Source organism: Branchiostoma floridae, chromosome 16, assembly GCF_000003815.2.
Source record: "Branchiostoma floridae strain S238N-H82 chromosome 16, Bfl_VNyyK, whole genome shotgun sequence".
NCBI lineage: Eukaryota > Metazoa > Chordata > Leptocardii > Amphioxiformes > Branchiostomatidae > Branchiostoma > Branchiostoma floridae.
The window spans coordinates 9,007,507-9,030,224 of NC_049994.1; the positions used below are offsets into that span (position 1 = coordinate 9,007,507).

General features: G+C 41.2%; 2 protein-coding genes across 11 annotated transcripts in view; one reads left to right on the top strand and one right to left on the bottom strand.

Annotated features, from left to right (window-relative positions):
* The window catches only part of LOC118403953 (double-stranded RNA-specific editase 1-like), a 146,449-nt gene extending 127,952 nt beyond the window's left edge, over window positions 1-18,497 (bottom strand). For 2 of the 10 annotated variants that reach the window (XM_035802846.1, XM_035802845.1), the window contains exons 1-3: window positions 13,451-13,469; window positions 10,965-11,073; window positions 7,147-7,200 (exon numbers count right to left, since the gene is read on the bottom strand). In XM_035802846.1, coding sequence (XP_035658739.1) covers window positions 7,147-7,200; window positions 10,965-11,046 — 136 coding nt within the window. In that variant the 5' untranslated portion in view covers window positions 11,047-11,073; window positions 13,451-13,469. Of the gene's footprint in view, window positions 1-1,600; window positions 1,765-6,761; window positions 6,813-6,956; window positions 7,008-7,146; window positions 7,201-10,964; window positions 11,074-12,450; window positions 12,470-13,298; window positions 13,318-13,450; window positions 13,694-18,478 lie in introns of those variants that run through there. The other 8 variants (XM_035802839.1, XM_035802837.1, XM_035802841.1 and 5 more) reach the window with 8 other exon arrangements.
* Window positions 1-22,718, top strand: part of LOC118403955 (UPF0711 protein C18orf21 homolog) — a 30,307-nt gene that overhangs the window by 4,195 nt on the left and 3,394 nt on the right. The gene's annotated exons all lie outside the window — the stretch shown is intronic.

Sequence of the window (22,718 nt, forward strand, 5' to 3'; positions counted from 1 at the left end):
GTCTGTGGATACATTCGTTATCAAATTTTATCAAAATCTACGTACAGGGGTACATTTGCATGGAATGAGTTGCCAGGTACGGTTAGAGTGGCCACGACTGACCAATCTTTCAAGAAACTCATCAGTGCCGACCTCTGATTTACGACACTGATAAGGAATCAAGTAGTATGATACATATTTGATGTTTCCATACTTAGAGGCCTTCTTAACTGTTACTGCCTGTATGTAACCCCTCCCACTTCCTGAATGCATGAACTTGACACTGCAGCTGGTAAAGATTCCCTTTCGAACTTTAAGTCAAAGGAAGGTCAAGTGTGTCTGATCAAGGTATGTGCCACATAGATCACAGGGGCCTTACAGAAGTTCCACTGTCTTTACTGTTCCGTACCCCTTAAGACTAACCAAGGTTACAGAAGTTTACATCACAGAGGGGAAAACTCAAGGCCAACTTGTCAATGAATCTATAGAAAAAATGTGGAAGTGACGAGCCAGGGTGTCCAGGAAACTGACATGAAACAGGCATTAATGGAAAGGAAGGGAAGGGATGTTCACAGATTTCTGGGCCCTGTCTTTACAAAATGCCATCATCCCAAGAGGGTAGCCACTGGCATGCAGGATGATCTAAACTTCAAAAGACACTCATCGAAATTCTACAGCACGTCTGACATAATTACATACCTAGGTAGGTAGGAAAATAAATGGAGGGTTAAGTAGAGCGTAGAAGATGATACAGCAGGCTCTGCCTTAGCCTGTGATTTGCATATTTTACAGGGCAAAAGTTCTTGGGTTGACTTTCCTGAGTTATTTAGCATGTATATTGGACACTGCCCCTCGCTTTATGTGTACTGGAAGGAAGGTTAACAAGCAGAGAGCACCAGTTCCAGACATAAACAGTAGGAACTATAGTAGTAGTAGCATACACTGTAGTATTTAAAATCAATTTTAATCTAGCTAAACAGACTGTACATAACTTACAAAAAAATTACATATCAATTCATAACGACATGGAAATGGTAGGAATTGGCTCATTGTGCAAGCAAAAAGAATGAGAAAGCAATAACTATGGAGGATGGTACACTAGCTAGTCTATTTCAAAGTGATATTCTGGTATTCAATTTAGTTCATCGGTTACAAATACAGTTATAAATTTAATAAGTTATAAATCGGATAGCCCAATTCTAGACAGACTGTCATAATGTCTACTTGGGAGCACAAGAATGTGAGATATGAAAACGACCCTGTATACATTTTGGACAACTGCCCACAGCCTTCCTATTTTGTGCATGTCTCTAGTCTACGACCAACAGTGTCAGAATGCAGAATCCTTCTCATTCACACAAGTGTCAAATATGGGCTGAAGGCTTGTCTGTTGTCACCCACTGCTGAGTCCTCAGTACTGCACCAATAATGTATTCCTAACTGTTAGCTACTAGTCTTACTTTCCACCCTGACTGTAACCCTTGTAAAACATAGCATCAATCACTCCTGAGTAATAGATGGGCCTTCAGTCCAGCTTAGCTGCTGTAGACACTGCATCAAGCCAACAACTTCCACAGCCAACTTTCCTGACTTGTCTAGAAGCAATACGGATGCAACAAACCTGGATCAGAGCCCAGCAAGACAGCGAGTAGTTATGTCCGACGTCCAGTCCTCAGCAGGACAGGGGAAGAAAAATTCAAAGCAGACGAAGAGTTGGCCTCCTTCTGAAAGTCCCTACGGCACAACGTGCATACACTGCTATCTGGTGTATAGTATGAGCAGACAGCAATTGTTGTTGTTCCTCTGTCTGAACTTCCTGGCAACACTAGCTCGGCCTGCTACCATGCTGAGGTGGACTGGGTCTGTATGCAGGGTTTTGTTCGTGATGGGGAATTCTCCACTGCGCAAACAGGCCTTCCTTTCAAAGCAGGGAGGCATTGTTCACGTTAGATATGCTACTGGGAGCCTCTGGCTGCCCATTGTTCGCAGGATTCGACCAGCGGACTTAAGAGATTGGCGACAATACTGACTGATTTTCCCCTCAGTTCTGTCATCGCAGACTGCTCATCATTTTCCACTTCATCAACCCTAATGGCCTAATAAATTAACGACCCGCCCGACGAACCTTGCACCTTTTTTACTCTATCTGTTTGCCCATTTGCACAACAGCTTTCATCAGGGATGTGCTCAGCACAGCAAAAGGAGTGAGACAAACGATAAAGACTATTCACAGGGCATTGTTTCTGTTTTCATCTGAAGTCTCCTTTTATTCCTTCTCTCTTATGTGGTGGGTGCCCTTTTATACAACTTACAAGAGCAGCAAAGGGCTCGAAAAACATTTTTCCTTTTACCTGCAATTTTGCAAATGGTCAAATATTTCACCAATCCTGCAATTTGAGAAATGTTGCAAATATGCAATGTGCTGTGTTCTTACACAGTGACAAATGGCAGCACCGAAATGGGATGTACAAGATATGAATGAACGTTTATTATTTCATCTTGTACTCTTTCCACAAACTACAACAAGAATTGCAAATTTCCTCTGATGCAAGTACTGTATTGCACATTGCTACATAAGTACATTTTCATTCATCATACCCACCTCAAGTCAAGTAATCACAAGTTTTCTTCCGCCAATTACAGTTCACAGGTGGGTATATTGAGCCATGTATAGGGGAACCAAGACATCAAAAGAGTTAGAAGGGGCCACCGCACTCCAATGAAACCCTCAAAGCCCCAATGCACCAGACCTTGAGCTTCAGTTTTCCTATTGTTTGGGTCCTCTGCACCTCAATAGTGCAGTTTGTACAACTGGCTCCTCCATAGCTGAGAGACTTCCTTCTGGTATGCGGGTCTGCATACCTTTTTCCGTGAGGTGTAACTGTAAAGTGTAAGTACACCTTTTAACTTTCCTGTAATTTGTAGGGAAACCCATTTCTGCCATGTAATTCGAAGGGACATAAGAATTTAAGTTGACCTAGTCAGTTTTCGTAAATTTGGAATATTGTGTTATTGGAATCCCCCATGCAGACCCCCTGATATGCATGTACAATGTAGACTAGTACCAAGGCATGACGTCATTCTGCTGTGGAAACAGAAGAATGCTACTTACACTGGAATTTTCCTTGTAATTCCTTCAGATTCATTGTCAAGACAACCTTACTACCTGATTAAGTAACAGTATTTGATAGCAATGACTTCATTATGTTTGCTCTAACTGCCTATTGTTATACTCTGAAGTTGGTGTAAAGTAATTTTCTTTTTAACTGGTTAACTGTTGCCAAATCATACAAATCTGATTTGCCAAAGTACAACACTGCTATAGCTGCACTGGGTCAGGAAGAGATTTCATGATTTTGCAGCAAGCAAAGATATATGATTCCCATCATGGTCAACATTGGAAAACTGGGAATGTCATCAATTTTCCTGCTCAGAAAATTACCAGCATGGATTTGTACATACTCTTGTACATACCTCAAGCCTGACATAGTACCTTAACAGACAAGGCATGCAACATGGCAAAATGCAGGGATTACCATAGGGAAATATAATGTGGCAGCATAAGAGGGAAGGATGCATGCACGCGTCGGGGCCCGTTCCCCACAAAATCAATCGTGGTATTAAGGAATTATTCCCAATAACCGGCCTGGGTCACATGATGGATCGTCCTTCAGTATGCGGGAATGAAAAGAAATGGACCACGGACCCCAGATCCTACCAAAGGCAAAACCCCATCTGTGTCAATCCTGCCAGCTCTGCTCCAGGTTTCTCAGGCTCAGTGGGTAAAGCCTTGGCAAGGATGACAGCATTACTTGGGATAGGTGATAGATTTTCATTGTCGTACATGTGCATTACAATCAAACACAGCAACATCTAAGCTTGGAGGTTCATCTGTGTTGGGACTTGGTATATTGCAAAACTGTTAAACACAAATACTGAGAGTAAGTCGTTACCAAGGATGACAGCACTATAGGGCATAGGTGATAAAATTTCATTTACAATGACTTTGCTTGAAAGTTCATCTCTTCGGGTAAATTTGAGTGATTTCCAGCATACAGAAATGTTGGACCCAAATTCTCGAGGGCAAATCCTTGACAAGGATGATAATTGATGGACCTACAGGGAGTTGGTATTATATTTTCATCTAATATGTTTGGACACATGTACAGCAATGCTTGTAGTTACAATGTAGGTTGGGTTTCAAGAATGGCCAGAACTTAAGACATTTTGCTATGGCCAGGGATATGGCCTGTAATGCCAGGTAATCTCATCCTGTTCACTAGTCAAACATCAAGAACAATATCATGCCAAGTGTTTTTGACAAAAGGTAAAGAAAAATAATCTTCAACACAGTCATCACACATTGAATAATGCACTGGACATAGAATAAAAGTGGAAAATCTTGATGAGGTTTCTTGATGTATTATTCTGGTGGAGGAAACTACTAGGGAGAGGTATACGTATTAGACTTTTTACTTTAAGTTTAAGTGTAAATCTAGAAACATTCAAAGTGGTGTACATTTCACCTCTCCACTACAGGCTCCACTACTCGTAGGCTATACTCTTCACGCTGTTATCAAATAAATGTTGTCCTGGACAACACATATCAAGGCCACATTCTCTATAGGTGCCTCGACCACGTTAATCAGCCTCATTACTCATAATGGGTACCTACTGGCTGGCAAAATACACCTGGTGATTATTATTATTATTATTATTATAACATCATATCCATGCGGCTACAACTTTGTGTCAATACTGTAATGATCATTATCACACAAGTATTGTCTGTATACCAGTTCCCATCATATCTGCCCATCACTCCAATCCTCCATATTCTGACCTCCTTCACAACTGACACCTTTGTATCCTCTAGGACATGTGACACCAGTTAATATACAAGTACTGTCTGCTGGAATGTCAATCATTTTCCAACATCTTGACTTCAAACTCCATTTCTGAGCCCCAAGCGACCCAACACAATCATCACAAATCATGTCTGTAACAGTCTCCTCTGGGTCCTGTGATACCAGTTCTGACACAAATATTGTCTGCCAACCTGTCAATCATACTAAAACATCTCACCCTAACATCATGCCTTCATCTAAAGTCGTCATACACGATCAATGCTTCAACTTACTCCTGCTAGTGCACAGTGCTGGACACAAATGTAAAGATTTATCAAAGATTCTGTACTAACACCATAATTGTGTTCTTTTTCCTGGGAGCAATCAGGCAGCAGACATCCGGAGTACAAGAGACCAAAGGTCAGAGGAAAGTAGCACCCCCTAAGGCCCTGATGGAACCATGGCATCCCTGCCTGACACCCGACTTTCCAGTGGGTTGATACAGAGAGACATACCATCACTCACCCTCCCACATGGGAGCGGCCTTGGCCCACTGCTGTCAAGCTACACTGCAAGGACAGGACAGTTAGAAAGCTGAGGCTTTTCACATGCTTCGGAAAGAATCCCAACAGGTTTTTATGATGCCTGATTAAATCTTGCTTACAGCAGCCCACCAAACATCTAGTCAGCCTCTGCCAGCAGGGGCCAGTTACAGCCCCAGACAGCAGAGTTTGTGTTACACGAGTTTGTGTTACACAGACTAGTTTTTAACAAGCTCATTTTCTGTCCTCTCGCCACTTGTATGTATGATGATGATCTGGCCTTGGGCCTCCTGCTACAACATGTAATCTTTTTCATCATCTACAATTTTGTTGGTCAAGATGTCAGCACAACCATGTGATCAGTTTTTACTATCATCAGCAACCAATTTCAATCAAAATCACTAACAAAAGAGAATAATCCTGTTGAGTATCTGTACAGACTTGACTAGGCCTTCACAAAAACTGCTGAGCCATGGATTTCATACAAGTGGATGTGACAATACCTGCCAGAGCCAAATAGGTGCTTCTGGCTTAGTTGTATTTCATTGCCATGGACTTTTCATATGTGAACTCCAACAGTCCAAGGCCATAGGCTTAGCAAAGGCAGTGATGTGACATGGTCAAGTGAACTGCTTATCACCTCTGCTTATTACCGTCTGGCACATAAAAGGCTACAGGCAACTTCAGGCCGAACTGATCCAGGCTAGACTAGTAGTAAGATGGACACCTCTGGTCCTTTTAGCAAGACAGCCAGTCCCTTGGGTCTTACTCCTACATCATTTACCCACTCTATCTGGTAGCATCAAAAACAAACAAACTGACAAATGGAGCTATCATCAAATACTTCATCATAATTTATGGACTTTCCTTTCAAGAGTAGGAATAAATCTTTTGAGGAAAAAAAGGATTATAGACAGACCTATTTCTACCAAACTTCCCGGCTAATACTGTATTCACGGTACATAATTTTCAGGTATCATTTATCCCCTGCATTGTTCCATGTACAACGACTAAAGAAATGACAGATTGATTTGTTAGTGGAAGACAACGTCAAACTCAAAACTCTGCTAGACTTCTACCAATGCGCAAAGTAAACACGTACGTGTCAACATTTACCACTATACAATAAAAAAGAAAAACAAATTGCACAAAACTGTATAACATTGCAAACACTTGAATCAGGTAACTACAATGTACAAATATTTTTCTGCTTTGAATGTGATTAAAGGGCTACAACTTAATCATAGGAATTGGTGCACTGGTGCATATATTATAACCTAAAAAAACAAGAAATGTTAGGTGCACAGGAAAACTTAAGGTGCACAACATAAAACAGAACGTAGAACGTCAGAATGTAGAATGTTAGAAAACACCACTCTGGAGAAGCTTGTACCTTCAGAGTCAGGCTCCGATTTTACAGCCACTTGGTGCCAGAGGTTCCCACCTGTAGAAGTTAAATGTCAAGATCATGCTGTATGTATGCTAGTGTATATCAGTACCGGTACCTGCAAAATACAGGTATCTACAAATGTAGGTCCAGCAGTGAAACCACTGGCCAAAAATCAGGTGGTAAACTGGGAGTTTGTACCTGTATCATCGGGTTCTGATTTTACAGCAACTTGCTTCAAGAGGTCCAAACCTGTATGGTTAAATGTCAAGAAGATGCTGTATGATTGTGTATAACTATAATAGTGCCTTTAGAAATATCTACAGATGTAGGTACACCAGTACAACCAGTGTCCAAAACTTTGTGGTGGTAAATTGGGAGAATTCTTTACCTTTATCGTCAGTTTCTGGTTTTACAGCCACTTGCTCCCAGAAGAAGTCTGCAGCTGTAGAAGTTAGGTAGAAAAAGAAAGAACAGTGTCATACTCATAGACATATGTGGAGTCCAAAGCATCATTCATCATACGCCGAAAAGAAGTTACTCAAGTAACTGGATATGGTTTTGGACTTTTTGGCGTATCTTATTACCTGGATGTCTAACCTACATGGACATATCATTCATCATACATCATGTCAAATATGACATGTCACCTTCCTCGGCCCTCTACAATAGACCAATTCCATAGCCCTACCCACCTCAATCAAAACATAAGAATGTAAAATAAAAACATTACAATGCAACATCTAACAGACATGCAGCCCCTCTCTCATTGGTTGAACAGTCATGTGTCATCATTGATTCAACTGCTAATTGTGATGTCTGGCCAGTCAGTCTATTACCACCTCAACAAAGAAAATGGAAGATGGGAGAGTTGAAAACTTAAGTCAGCTTGAAAGACTATTCTTTTGCAAAAACGTTTTCAATATAAATATATTCCTAGGCAGGCTTCAAAGCATGCATTCCTCTCTACATTTGTGTGGCTAGTTAGTATTCTCCACACACTGATCTAAAATACTTGCTGTAAGTGCGTCTATCTTTGAGGTTGGGCCAAACAAGAATGGCTCTGAGACAATGAGGTAGATCTATCTTTAGAAGTCTTCATTCTTGAAGACTTCTAAAGATACCTTCTAAAGAAGTCTTCAAGTGTCTAAGAAGGAGCTCTGAGCCTCAGGGAAGAACATGTGGTACACTTTCTTAGGTTTCATGTTGCCTTGTACTTGACGGATGTCTCCAGTGTTGATAAACAAATCATTGTCAGTCACCCCCACATACTGCAGGTGATTTCTGTCTTTCCTGCCAACTTTTGTTTTTAAAGGGTGAACTTTACAACCTGACCTTTGACCTTCTGTCAACTTGACATCCTGACCTTTAGCTTGCTGTCTCACAAGGGTCATCATCATGCTTTCTCCAAAAACAGTCCCCACTTAAGGTTAACCCATTGATGGGTAAAATGTGGTAGTTGGCTTTTGCACACACATTTTCTATGACTAGCAAGGCTACAAAAAACACCTGCTTATACAGGTTAGTGCAGTATTTTTGCAAGTAAAGATTTTTTTAAAGATTCAGACCATCGTTGATTTCAGATCTTTGATTCTTTGCATTCATATTTTAGTCAGCATTTGATTATCACAACTCGGCACAAGTTACTTAATCGAGTACAGGCAAAGGCCCGGACCTGTAACTTTTGTAGCTAGTGTATGCTGTAACTACATTGTTCACCTATGTATAAATAGCTGCACCTACATAATACAAGTAAACCTCCATACCAGTAAGCGGTACCTAAAAACCTGTAATTGAACTTAAACCCCTGTATCCATAGCTGTGCCAGTACCAAAACCTCATTAGGACCTGTATACTTGAACCTAAACCTCTGTACCCATAGCACTAGCAGTACCTGTACCTAAAACCCTGATAATGGTACCTGCACCTAAACCTCTGTACCTGTACCTAAACCCCTAGTCCCCTAATACTGGTACTTGTACCTGCACCTAAACCTCTGTACCCGTAGCAGTACCTAAATCCCTAATACCAGCACTTGTACCTGCACCTAAACCCCTGTACCTGTACCTGTACCTACAGCTAATTACACAGCTTATCAGCAACTTTGATAATACGTCACATAAACGGCTCCTCCCACGCCCAGCCGCTCAGTTATTGATGTGTCCATAACCGCCCTCAGTGGTATGTAGGATTAAGATAAGCAGTTTCAGGAAACCACTCTGCGAAAGGCTTTTCTTTGGTGAAGGTGTAATAAAGGAATACCCTGCAGCCCTTAGATAGGTGGATTGGCGACACAAAAACGTGACAAATGGCGCAGAAAGAATTTGGTGATCAACATGAAATTGCGTGGGCACTGTTAAATCTTGCCTTTGGGAAAGTTTGGGTCATAAGTAATGAATCTAAATGGATGAATGATTCTTCTTTTCAATTTTCTGTAGGACCTTCCACAGGAATAACTGCAAAGAATATGAGTTATATGATATGTGACATGATTGTTCATTTATGCATTACTTTTATTTCAGTTAGCAACTACAAGTTTGGTCCAAACTTAAATTCCTAGTTGAGCAGATTTGTTTCAACCCTTCAAAAATAGGACAGAAATATATTATTTTAATCTGGACGAATCTGAACGAAATCATGTACACTTTCACAGGCTTAAAAAGGAAAACATGGCCTTTGAAATGTTAACTAGACTGTCTGACAATGAAAAATACCCACACTGATTGATGAGAAGTTATTTTTCCCTGGTCATCTGAAGCTGTGTGGATGCAGAATTACAGTTGTAGGCCTCCTATAGTGTTAAAGGCATGTGACCTCTGACCATCCCCCTACTGGGCACTGTCAGTAGTATGGGATGCGGGGGGGAAACAACATAATGAGGAACAGGGATTCTAAAAATACTGCACAGCTACACATACATAACTTCTAACTTATGCTACTTCAAAAACCACTTTAACCAGCCGCTTTAGGCTAGCAAAATAGGCCTCTTTCTTTTTGTCTTTATTGTACCAAATGTCCGTAGGAATTAGCCATACACTCAAGTAAGGGTTGTTGCAGCAATTAAAAACATTCATCGCACAGCGGATGCCTCAGTGGAAAAACTTTAAACTGGTGCACTGGTAACTTTGCACAGAAAAGATTTAAGATTTTCGATACAACACACTATAAATCTGGGCCACTACAGCGACACCTTTCACTAATGTAACATTGTATGTTGACCTTTCTTTGCATGGAGTATAGAATTGGCTATGCCATCAGACAATAGCCTCAACAAGGACAATAAACAATAACAAAAGAAACAGTAACAGGAATGCAAATGTCCACCAATCATGCATTTGGACATCCTATATCTTAGCATTCTCAAATGCATTTAAACCTGACATCTAGAATAAAATGTATTGGTAAAATCAATTTCTCAAATAAATTTTATTCAGAATCATATCTAAATAATTACCTTGATTGTACGAACATGTAAAAAATTAAGTGAAACTGTACATGTCCGTCCTTAACAAAGATTTATATAATACTAGGCCATCTGAGACTTTAACCTCCCAAATAAGATTTCAACCTCCTTTATTCGATGTTGGCATGTCCAGAACTGAATCGGAAGTGAACAATCGAAACCAAACGAAATCCCCTTGCACTTCAGTCTTCATAAGTTCATACAATGAAGAAATTATTTGTACGCTTGCAATTTTCTTGCAACTTAAATGTAGTTATCCACCCAGACTACGAATCCCAGAAGCCAAAAAACCGGAATCCATTTCCATGAATATCAGATCTGTTCGGTCGTATACATCATCAAACATGCCTATATGAAGTACACCGATCACATTCCGTCTTGGTACATCATGAACAGTGTGAGATAGCCCGCTGCGCCAAAATCGAGCGGTCTTGAGCCTTATCGATATTGACAGACAAGTCCAGAGCGCGACCGTGCTTTAGCCTGTTCCACTGAGGAAAATGGTGGGCGTTCTGTGACAGGATCTTGCCCGCGATCTTTTTTAACAAGCACAAAGACATGGAGTCGGCTTTGTAGCAGACGCCGCGGACACGCCATGCATTATATTGTTGAAACCTATTGGGGAATGAAAGACTTGAGGAAGAGCGTGGGGCCGGTGGACATTTTCTGGCATATGTGACCCACCACAACCCCCAAACCCCATGGAAAAGGTCTCAAGTAAAGAATTATTGAACTGTCTTTCTTACCGGAGCCTCTTCCTTCCGGAAAACCCTGCGAGCCGCTAGCGAGATCCAGACCCGGCACAGTGTCACTCTTGAAGTCAGCCATGTTGAAGTCTTTTCAAGGTAGCAAAGACTGCCAAAGATATACCTGATTAGTATTAACCATGTGGAAATATCTAATGATAGTCCTTTCAAAAGATCACAACACCATAAACTTATGGAATATAATCAAACTAATTTATCTTTATTTGGAGTAAATATAGATATAAGACTTGTATTGTGTGTATTTTTATGACAATTGTCTATTTAAACATTGTGATACAGCACTTTATTTTGTACCGTATGGGGTCGTGAAATTGTGAAGCAGCACCCAGATTCTCCCGCCATGCACTTCTTTATTTAGGTCAGAGGTGACTTTTGGAATGTGCGATGTCCCGTCAGAGGGGCGTTTCTTTGCGTCTTTAATCTTTCCTAACTAATCAATCGGCCCTTTGTATAAAAGCCAAAGTATGCCAGAAACCTCAAATCAATTCGTTGGCATGATTTACATTACTGATGTTTTTTATTTTCCCCCTATCTTTGAACACATACTAGTATCATGAGTCAACCAAGTTTAACCACAGTGAAGAACTATCCTATTATAATTTTAATTTTCATATTAAGATATACATTGTACCTTGAAATTCCTTCCACGAAGTTGACATGGTGACATCAGCTTGATGAAGAACAGTAGTTTTATGTAAATTATTATCTGGATACTCCCAAAAGGCATGATCTTTGATCATTTTTTCTTGACATACAAAGTAAAATGAATATTTAAGTTCTGAGCTGTCGTCGTCATTTGCAGTGAATGCTTTTGATGTAATTTTTTTGTCAAATTTCATTATTCTTTTAGAGAAACAACATATTCAATTTTCGTTAAATGCAGTTAGACTATCATACAAAGCCTTGACTCTTAATATGTCTGGAATATGCTATTGCAAAAAAGAGAAGATAAGATCAAGAAAGTATATATTGAAACGGTTGGATAATAATCAATGTTTAACTTACCTTTTCGGTTCAAGTTCTCTTATTTTGTGCTTAATACTTATGACCTTTCTCATCAAATTTTTGACCATGGACCATTTTTCCCGGTTTTATGTTTCACCTTTGTTGCTACAAATGTGCTTTGTGAGTGAGTGGCGTGGTTTTCTTTTTGTAAAATATATTTAACAAACTTGAGGATTTGGAAAAAGTTTTGAGCTACCGAGTATGCTGAATTGTAACGTAACTATATATGTCGTCGTTGTCTAGCTGAGCAAGGGCTCATACGTGCATTAAGAGTCTGGACGCTTAGCAATGAACTCACTCGCCAGCCCTTGGTAATACATATCAAACATGCTGAGACTGAGTCTTTGATGCCGTTATATACGCGTGGCGTAGTTGTAAAGTTACTTTCAAACTTGCAATTGGGAGCATGCCCGGGGTCTTGAATAAGACCGGTATCACACACAGGCGTTTTATTACTTACCCATCATGACAGAAAGGGCGGTCATTGATGTAAGAATTATACAGCCACGGGAGAGAAGGTTATAAAGTTCAAGCGATAAAAAGGGGGTATTTTTAGATAGAGAAGGCAATCCCGGCTCGTATGGAAATCGATAAATCTCCAGTGGTCACGGTGGTGAGTTACGTAGTCAATAAAACACGGTATGGCTTTATGGGCGACGTCATCAGTGTGTCAACATAGTGCTAGTATATGGGACAGTCTGGGTCTCAAAGCAGATGACGGACATTTTACCCTTCTCTGACTGCCTCGTATTTCTGACACACAAATCTCAGGATACTGGTGTGTCAGAGAATTGGGAAAGTCTGTAAATGTGAAACATACTAACTACTGAGAAGAAAGGGCCTTCCCAATAGTTTCTATGGTCCCTTTGAAGTGTAAGATCCATATTTCAGAGGCTTGTGTCACTCTCAGGCGTAAACCGCTAAGTTCCAAGAAAAGAGCTACTAGTTTGCCAACTACGACAGTACGTGCACTGTGCTGGTCATAAAAGGTCTTAGTTTCAGGTCGCATTCACCATTGACGATATTCTGCCCACTATTCAGCAACAAACCTCCCACGTTCGTTCGTCATAATCTTAACCCATATACGCACGTAGACACGTCGTACAACTTGCAGGGCAAATAGTAATTGTTGGATAAGAATTCATAACAGTAGCTACTTTAAGAATTTTGCCGTACATGCTATGTCACACATGCCGTAACTGGTAGACATGTTACCATGCATATCTCTTTTCAATCCAATACCACTCATATCAAACTGGGATTTATCATTTGCATGGCATGCAAAACCAGAGACTCGGGATACAGAACCTTCTAGATCGTCCTTAACAGACGTTGCTGTGTTCTCTCCCCTCAGAATTTCTCTCTCAGGATGTCCAACACCGTGAATAACGAATAACACACCACAATGTAGACAATAAGTACGTAGACTAGATTAGTTCCACCGAGCAAACGTGACAAACCTCGGTAAATGTACGAACCAGTCCTTTGGTGTCAAGGTTTTTCTCAAATGTGCTTGGCGCCCAAAATAGCAGCAAGTACAATCCCGGTGGATCAAGGGATAACATAGAAGAGACAGTTTCCAATCCGATGGATTAAACTTATTAGACAAGATGAAATTCGTGTTTTGATGAATACAAGCTCAACGACCCGCTTGGGTCATGATGTGGTGTTTCGGGCCGTGGTAGATCGGGGCGGGCGATATTCTCCCCATTGCGTATCGAGGGCCAGTTTGTTTGACTTCCGAGATTGATGGATGATCCACGGTCAGAAAAGTCGCTGCCATCACCAGTTTCGATGCACGTCCGACCGCGACTGTGGAAGCGTGCTGCCGTAAATCATCCCCGGCAAGGTCACTGGCGTGGCGGCTCCCACTTGTGGCGGCGTGTTGCACAGACGTCATGACGTGTGACGTCTTCTTCACGTATCCTGAACTTTGCAGAGTACTTCCTCTATCAAAGCACTAGTACAGTAGAATCCGCTTAATTGCACTGCCTATTTGCCAGTGAATTTCGTGCAATCATCCGGATGGTGCAATAATGCGAAGTTATCCAGCTGGACCGCACCAGTTTGGGATTTAGGGATTTAGTGCAGTTAACTGAAGTGTGCGTTAATCCGTTGTGCATTTAACTGGCTTCTACTGTAGTATGTTTCAAGTCAACAGGTGATAGATACTGTAATCACTGCTGTAACTCTATTGTCATGTTAAGATTTAAGTTGAGAAATTTCTATCTACAAAGTTATTCAAAAGTCCCCATACACATTGCCGACATTTACATGACATTCGTGTTATTTTCGCTGGTAATTACTCAACGGAAAAGGTCACGGTTTTCCCCACCAACCTCTGCTTGGAGAGTAAAAAAATAAGGCCAACGAGTAGATTTACGAGCTGGAGCCCAAATCCAACCCAAGAGAAGTGGTACTTAATGGTCGTAAATCTCCATCTTAACGCCATAAATTCTTTTTGTTGTGATACACAAAACAAACACACATGGTCAGGATTAAGTGACATCAATCAAAAACAACAGCACAGAATTCAGTTCACAGAATACATTCTACAAATTCTACAGATCTCTTAATGCCCTGAACACTCTCTGCTTAGGTCACATAGATTCGTCCGGTTTCCGTAATTACAACATCTGATTTGCTAGACTACGGTCTACGAAGATACAATTTTTACCTGCATGTATGCAGGTATGGTTTTGATGCTGGTGGGAACTTTTCGGTAGCCGGGGATGTAGGGCGCTGTATCTCGTGAACGGATGGTGCGAGCACGACGATTTTTGGTACGTGGGTTGGGGGTGGTAGCCTAACACTCAGGTTTGATTTTGGGCCTCCTGGCGTTTGAACTTGACATTGCAGGTGGCATTTTTGGTGTTTTTGGGGCACTTTTGGCGCTGTGTGTCCGGAACGATACGCGCGATTACGACGATTTTTGGTGCATGGGTGGGGGGTTGTTGCCTGTTGCCTAGGATTGACTTTGGGCCTTGTCGCGTTTGAACTTGACCCGGCAGGTCGAATTTTGTGTCCGGGAGGGGTGTTTCCGGAGTTATATCTTCTGAACGGCTGGTGCTGGCGCGATGATATTTGGCACATGTGTCGGCGGTGGCTGAATAATGCTCAATTTTGATTTTGGCGCCCTTGGTGCTTGAACTTGACATTTTAGGTTACCTTTTGTGCGGGCACGGGGCGTGCGCTGTATCTCCGGAACGCAAGGTACCATTGTGTTGCTATTTGGTACGTGAGTTGTTTGTGGTGTCCTGGTGGTCAGGTTTGATTTTGGGCCTCCTAGTGCTTGAACTTGATACTGTATAGGTTGACCCTGTTTTTGTGTGGTTGGGGCATCCTCCCAATATCTGCTTGGTTTTAAAAACAGATTATGGTTGGGTGTAGAACCATCACCTGGCCTGGGCCACCTTCAATGTATCAGGTTACTTAGTGGCACTGACAGTTTGCCAGATGACGGGAGTGTACAAGATTATATATCTGTTGGTCAGGTATAATTGGAGTTTGCTTATTACTCTTTGTGGTGTTTCTAGAGCTGTATAGTACTGAGTTTTAAGTTTCGGTACAAGTTCCTTTACCCTGTTGGCAATCATGGTTGAACTTGAACTTAAACAGAAGAAGATGCAATTTTCTAATGTGGAGGAGAACTGTATAGAGTGTGGGCATAAGAGAAAGGTATGTGTATGATTTGTCCTGTGTTTCTTTTTGTTTCTTTGGTAATGCCATTTCCATACTGTATACAGGTAATTTGTTGTTTTGGGCTAGTCATATTCGCTTGGTTTTTGGGCCTGCTTAATCTATGGTACAGGCAGGGTTAAGTGGTGGAGGCTTAGCTTTGTTCTGTTTTAAATTCAGTATCGTTTGTTGCATTTTGTTGCGGCAAATATATGATGAAATTCCCCTTCTAAGCAACTGCTCATTGGTTTGCGGGGATGTTTGCTGGGTGTTTGCTCTGACTACAACAGCCTCTGAACTTTTCAAAGCTTCCATTGCCAGCAGCTTGCCATCTATAAATGGGATTGACAAGGACACTTTTCATAGTAAATTATGCTGTTAAATTTGGCTTAGATAATACAGGAGATTTAGGTTTGGGTTGGATGGATTGAATGAAAATATCATACCACCCTGGGGACTAACTGTTGCTGCTGCATGGGGGCTACCACTATTCATATTGTCTAATGTCTATGGAACTACAGATAAAAGTATCATTGGTCAAATTATGCAAGTAACATTCCGATGTCAAGTGAATAACACCCCAGAAATAAATCTTTGATGAATATCATTGGAAGAACACAAACCAAGGATACTTAGCAGCTGCATTAGGTCAGTACATTGAAATAGGAAGATATTAGTATATCATGTGACAGAGTAACTACATGTGCATGGGCCATCTGAGACAAAAAAAGGTAGCGTCTCAACAACTTCAAAGTACTGTGGTTGGTTACATACTTAAGAAATCCAAAATAAGTAATGTTCATCCCTGTCCAAACTTACAAATTCAGAAAATGGAATTTCAGAGTCAGACTTTTGCATGGTGCACAACCAACACGGTAAAAAGCTCATTTTTCCAACCACGTACCACAGACAAAAAGGCAAAAATACACAATAGGTCTACAGAAACCCAATACATTTCATGCAGGCCTGAGGTCTACGAACTCTTGTTTGTTCTTGTTAAGTTAGCAGTAAAAAATGAAAACAAATTTAATTGTAGTAGCTTTTGATTTGATGCCGTTTGTATTCGGCTTTTTTTTTATCATCATTCATTCATTCATTAGTATGATTCATAAAGGAAATTGTGGCACCTTTCTGTCGTCCGTCATTGCTGAAAGAAATGCATTTTGCTACACGGGATTTGGAAACTTATCCGTGATTCGAGCTTGAAACCGTGTCTGAACATAGGAATGCTAGAGTCCTGACATCGTCACGGCTTGTGGAATTCTTCCTCTTTAGAAACACTTGCTCCGATGACGCAAAACCCTTCGCTTCAAACCTCAAAGAGACCACTTGACCCGAAGGCAGGGAAACTAGTGTCAGCGAAATCGACTAAACAGCCGGGGATAGAATCTCGATGGGGCACGCGTTGGCTACCATAGTCAAGTTCAATGTCAAGAGGCAGCTATGACATATTTACTGCCGGACAGATGGCAGCCTTTCTGGCGCTGGAGTGCATTTCACAAGTTCAAAACCAGACATCAGAATTCTTCGTCTGTCTCCTTGTCAATAATTTGCGTAGTTAGAGTCTTGAGTATCAGAAATAAACGGCCCTACCCGAAAGTATTGACTTCATCGTTGAAATGTTAATATCGCTCCTACTCTTTACATGGTAAATGAAATATTATATACAGCATAAAGATTAATGAACGTGATATCTGCAACCTTACTCTGCATTAAATTTGCTGGAAGATGTATTTTATACGACTTTACGATGAGACAAAATCGTTTTTAATTTCCGGCAAGGCAGCAATCTTTTATGTAAGCTGAGAAACACACGTCAGCCATGTTGTTAAGTAGAATGTGGGTGTTTCATAAATCTAAACCAACACATAACACGTAAACAGGTGATAAATGCAGATATGCAGACAAAAGAGTGCCATATCGCCTTCTGACGTCACGCTGACGTCATGCATGACGTGTGAGCCAGAGGCTCGCTATCCGAGAGCTCTAAGTACGTCATACATGTGCTAACAATGATATCAACGTTGAAGTAATTAAAGCGTTGTACGTCTGGTACGTTTCCTAGAATCAGGCATAACATATGTATGTTTTCGGCAATTGCATGATATGGTCCATCGTCTGCCTTTGGGTAAATGTGTATAAGTCATACATGTGCTAACAATGATATCAAAATTGAAGTAATCAAAGCGTTGTACGTCTGGTAAATTTCCTATAATTAGGCATAACATATGTGTGTCTTCGGCAATTGCATGATATGGTCCTTCGTTTGCCTTTGGGTAAATGTGTCTAAGAACTGCTTTATATCGTAATGTAAATACTACAACCGGGCGAGCGCAAAATTAAAAGACACTGGGATATTTTGGGGATGACCCGGCCCTACTCAATAGAGTTTTCTTTTCATAATGATGTACAAGTACTTGGCTTGGCACAACGCCAAACCACATATATTAGCATTTTTCTATTTCCAGTTGAAACTTCCAAATTTCTTTCGGAAAAGTTTCGGAACAGACCCACCTTTGAGTTGATTCTCCGATTGGAGCGACTTGATATATTCCTCTTAATTGCTCGTCCAGCTAAAGAACTTGCACTCCTACACACACAGAAATGTATCTATAGACTGCACTCTGTTATGCATGTCTCTGATCGAGACAACGCAAGATGAGACATTCAAAAATAAAGTAACGTATTAGTATCTATTTGTGGAAGCGAAGGCCCACACAACTCTCATTGCATCAGAGGAGATATACAACCCGATTTAAGTTCATTAGAGTGAAGCATTCACCAGCAAAACGCGCAGTAAATCGTGATACCTTGCCTGGCGTTCTTCACAGCCCACTGACGCTCTCCCATCACGAGCGATTTGTCACAGCTCTATCTAAAGCCACAGAACGTGCGAGTTGGAAACTTAAAGCTACTTTAGCTAAGTGCGGGCACACAGTCAGTCGATACCATACCCATGCTCGCGGCACATTGGATGCGCTGCCGCAGTCAAAGCTGACAGGCGGAATTTAGAGCTCGTCCAATTATCAGTAGATTGTACGTGGCGTTCATGTCGTTGGGGGCAAAAATTGCGCGTGGGCGGATGTTTCATTTGAAATGTTTAAACGCGCAAAACGGCGAGTAGAAATCTTATCGAGTCAGACTACTGGTACATTGGTGGAGTATCATACATGCACAGCGCCTTGATTCATGACCGCTACCCGGAGGGGACATGTCGTCGCGACGCCGGCCGCTTGTTGCAACTCAATATAATCTTGTTTTGATTGACATTGCTGACGATACTGGGATTCCCAGAGTGCTCGAGGGACGCGGCAACGACCTAGAACTTCGATTGAGACGTCTTTTGCCGCTGGAAAAAAATCTACAATTCACACGCCTTCTCCTGCGTGCTAACATCAAAGATTGCGAGTTCTTAAGCTTCATGTTTAACTGATACCAACTAACTTAATATTTCACTGGCCGACGTTTGATAGATTGGCCGTTATATAAGAAATTTTAATATTGTACGAAGCGCGAGCGAAATGGCAATAGCTCTTTCCCATGCGCGAATTCACTCCCACTTTTCCTCTAAGCCATGTGGATTTGGATTACTAACACTGGGCGCTTTTGAAAATGGAGTGGAAAATTTCTACCTCCAACATCTGAGCCAACTCGGTGAGAGGTATTAAAAGCTCCCCTTGAGAATCTTGACCGTGCGCCGGCACGTCTGCAACATAATAAACCGGCTGATTGAAGAAGGAAACGATGTCTTGGCTGTGATCCACCGTGTATCAGCGGTGTAAAAAAATCCGATGACAATAGAGGACAATTTAGCAACTTTTCATGGGATGCTTTTTACCGCATGATTTGTCAACGTACCACATAACGTTGCGGTAAAATACTACGCTGTAAATATCCACATAGTTTAGCGCATCATTTGTTTCCATGATACATAAATCAAGTTGCTTGATCATTCCTTCTGCCGCCCGTGGGTTCACCTGTGACACCAACTAACTTGTTAAATCCTGCCTTCCTTAACCTTGGCACGGCCTTACGACGTTTCCCGTCAGAACTGTAAGACTTAAGTTGTGATTTATATTGGTAGGACGTACCTTGGGGCACGGTTAAAAATTGTCCTGACGTTTGAAACGTAAAAGCGGCTGGACCACAAGCACGTTTCGGCGGGAAGCTGATCAGAAGTCTCATGCAGGCTCAAACTCTGTAAAGGTGCACTCTCACTGCACTTGCGTCAAGCTTGCGTCACTGCGGGCGGGATTCGTTCACTGCATCACTGTTTTGTTATTTTCTCTGATTTCTTATGATTTAGATTTTGCGTAATACGTAAACGTATGACTTAGAAGACGACAAAATACATATTTTGTTGAGTATCTTTCGAACCCCACAGTGCCGTGAGAGTGCACCTTAAGCTTTTGCGCTTTCCGCGATTCCTTAAGATTGCAAAAAGAGAAAAGAGTATTGAATAGTGTAAAATAAAAAATAAAACAGCAGGCCTATAACATTGACAGTGAGCCTGGCCCTTACATTTGATCGGAGATTGGGTGTCATCGGTGAAAAAGGATATTCTCTCATGACGTCCTCTGCACAGCTGTTAAAAATCCCTTTAACAATAAACTGAATTTTCCTCGACTAGGATGACGCTACTAGAAAGTACTGCTGATAAAAGTTTACACCAAAATACACTCACGGTGGAAGACCAACCTCTGTTTAGAATTTCTCGGATTTTAAGAGCAGCAAGTGGGATGTTTATTGACTTTCTCTCCTCACATCTTTGTGACTTTGAAGACTTTATTTAGAAAATCCATCAGCAAAGGCACGCCACTAACGCACGATGGACTTCGTAACAAAATACAATGACACACATACAGAACATCGAATATCTAACGCTACCTTCAGTGCATAGACACAAATATGTGCATCTGTTGGGAGGGGCAATAGCCGCAAAATAGGCCAAAAGTGAAACGTTGAAGGTTAGAGATATGTCTCTATTGGGCCCATCTATACATCAATCAATCAATCAATCAATTAATCAAACATTACTAAGAGTCGTTGTACAACGATTTGTACTAGTAACATGTACAACCGGGGAAAGTTCTGAGACCAATATGTTATATATAACCTCCTTGACCGTAGTGAGCTAGATGACCTAGATATGCAGTGATTCCGGACAATGCAGAACTATTATCGCTCCGTCCCGGAGACGTCGCCAAAACGGGACACTACTAAACAGTTTATTACCTCCATGAAATGTCATGGAATGGAGGTTATATTTTCTGTTATGTGTCTCTGTCTATGTAGATGATTACTCAAGAACGGCTGAATGGATTGGTTTCATACTTGTTGTGTTGGTGGGGTGTGATAAAAGCTCGAATCGATGAGATTTTGGGCGCTGTATCTGTCGTTATAATCGATGTAATAATATCAGAAATCACCCCTATATTTGAGATATATTGGTACAGGCATCGTGCTTTATGTGTTTGTTAATGGGTTTAGCTCCGAGCAGATGGTGAGGTGACAGCTGTTTGGGGAACTCCGAGTTTTTTAATATGATAATTAGTTTTATTTATGTCTGCTTAGGATATCATGGAGATGTGAAGCGTAAGTATAATTGTAAGAAGTTGAGGTACATTGAACGATAATGCTTAACAGGTATGGATGTCTCACATACTGTACTGCTGATTTGAGTGACATGGTGATTAAAATGCCATTAGGTCCTCTCATCTGGGTTGGGTGTCAGTTTTATGGGCGTTACAGATGTTCTGATTTTGTTACGATAAGGGACAGTTGTTAGTTGTCTCTTTCGTAGCCAATGGTACTTGTTTTTTAGCAGACGGGGTTGGCGCCAAGTATTCATCTTACAGTTGGTGTAGGGCTGTCAGAGGAAAGTGTGCATCTCGTTTTTGTACCGTGTGAACAGCTGATGTTATGTGGAAAATCAAATCACCATCTGACTAAAGTTGGCCACATCCCTTCTTCTTTCTGAGTTTCCCAACTTCCTCTCACCACACAGCTCTGAGGCACATAGTCAAACCTCAATAATGCTGACAACCTTAGACATTTTAAATGCCAAACATCAAGCTTAAGGAACACCACGCTACCATATGCCGTCGACCTCTTAAACGCACATTACACAATTAAGTGTCACATTTTGATAATTACTAATCAGATGGACATCCTCTGTGTCATTAAATAAATACACCACTACTTTCCCATAACATTTATATTATATAACCATTACTCTCAAATACAACCGACTATAAACATACATACCATCCACAAAAAAGCAATAAATATTTCATGGAGGTATGAGGTCCCCGAACTCTAGTTAAAGTAGCTTTAATGCTATCCCAAAAGAATGCCAAAAAAACGTTTGCCATCATTATGCATGTGCAAGTCAGTCTTTTAGATCAAAGTAAATACCCCCCACTTCCGGTGTCAGATTTTAACTCCGACCGTTGACCCGGAAGCAGATTGTCTGCTCCTTGCAGATGGCGCAGAGTGCAGTTAGTTTCTTGCATGGGTGTGAAAGAAAAGTGCCCAAGGTTCCTTCAAGGTGCGAAGATCTAGGTCTAGGAGATGACTTTTGACTTGCTACATAAGATACCTGAGTAGCTAGTAGTAAAAGGCTTCCGAGATGTGTGATTAAGATCAGCATGGTTGGAGCATAAGCGAGTGTCAGTATCGGGAGGGAAATATATTAGCAGAAGTCAATCCAGATTTGTTGGTTTAGTATAATCTGACCTCTCATTAATGACATTTCGCTTGCAGGCCTGAGTATTCTACACAAAATCAGGTGGGCTGGGTAATACACCCTTTCACAGAGATGAGAGCGCATGTGCGGCGACAGGAATTCTAGGTAATATGTCAAAGGTAAAGGCCTCGAAAATTAAAACAGTCCTTGTTTCAGTCATTGTTTCGTTTTGCACAACAACGTTCAGACTGGTTTTGTTTTCTTTTTGTTGGCATTTACCTTTGACATATTACCTACAATTCCTGTCGCCGCATATGCGTTCTAACCTCTGTGAAAGAGCTTATTGTATACCCTTTTAGACA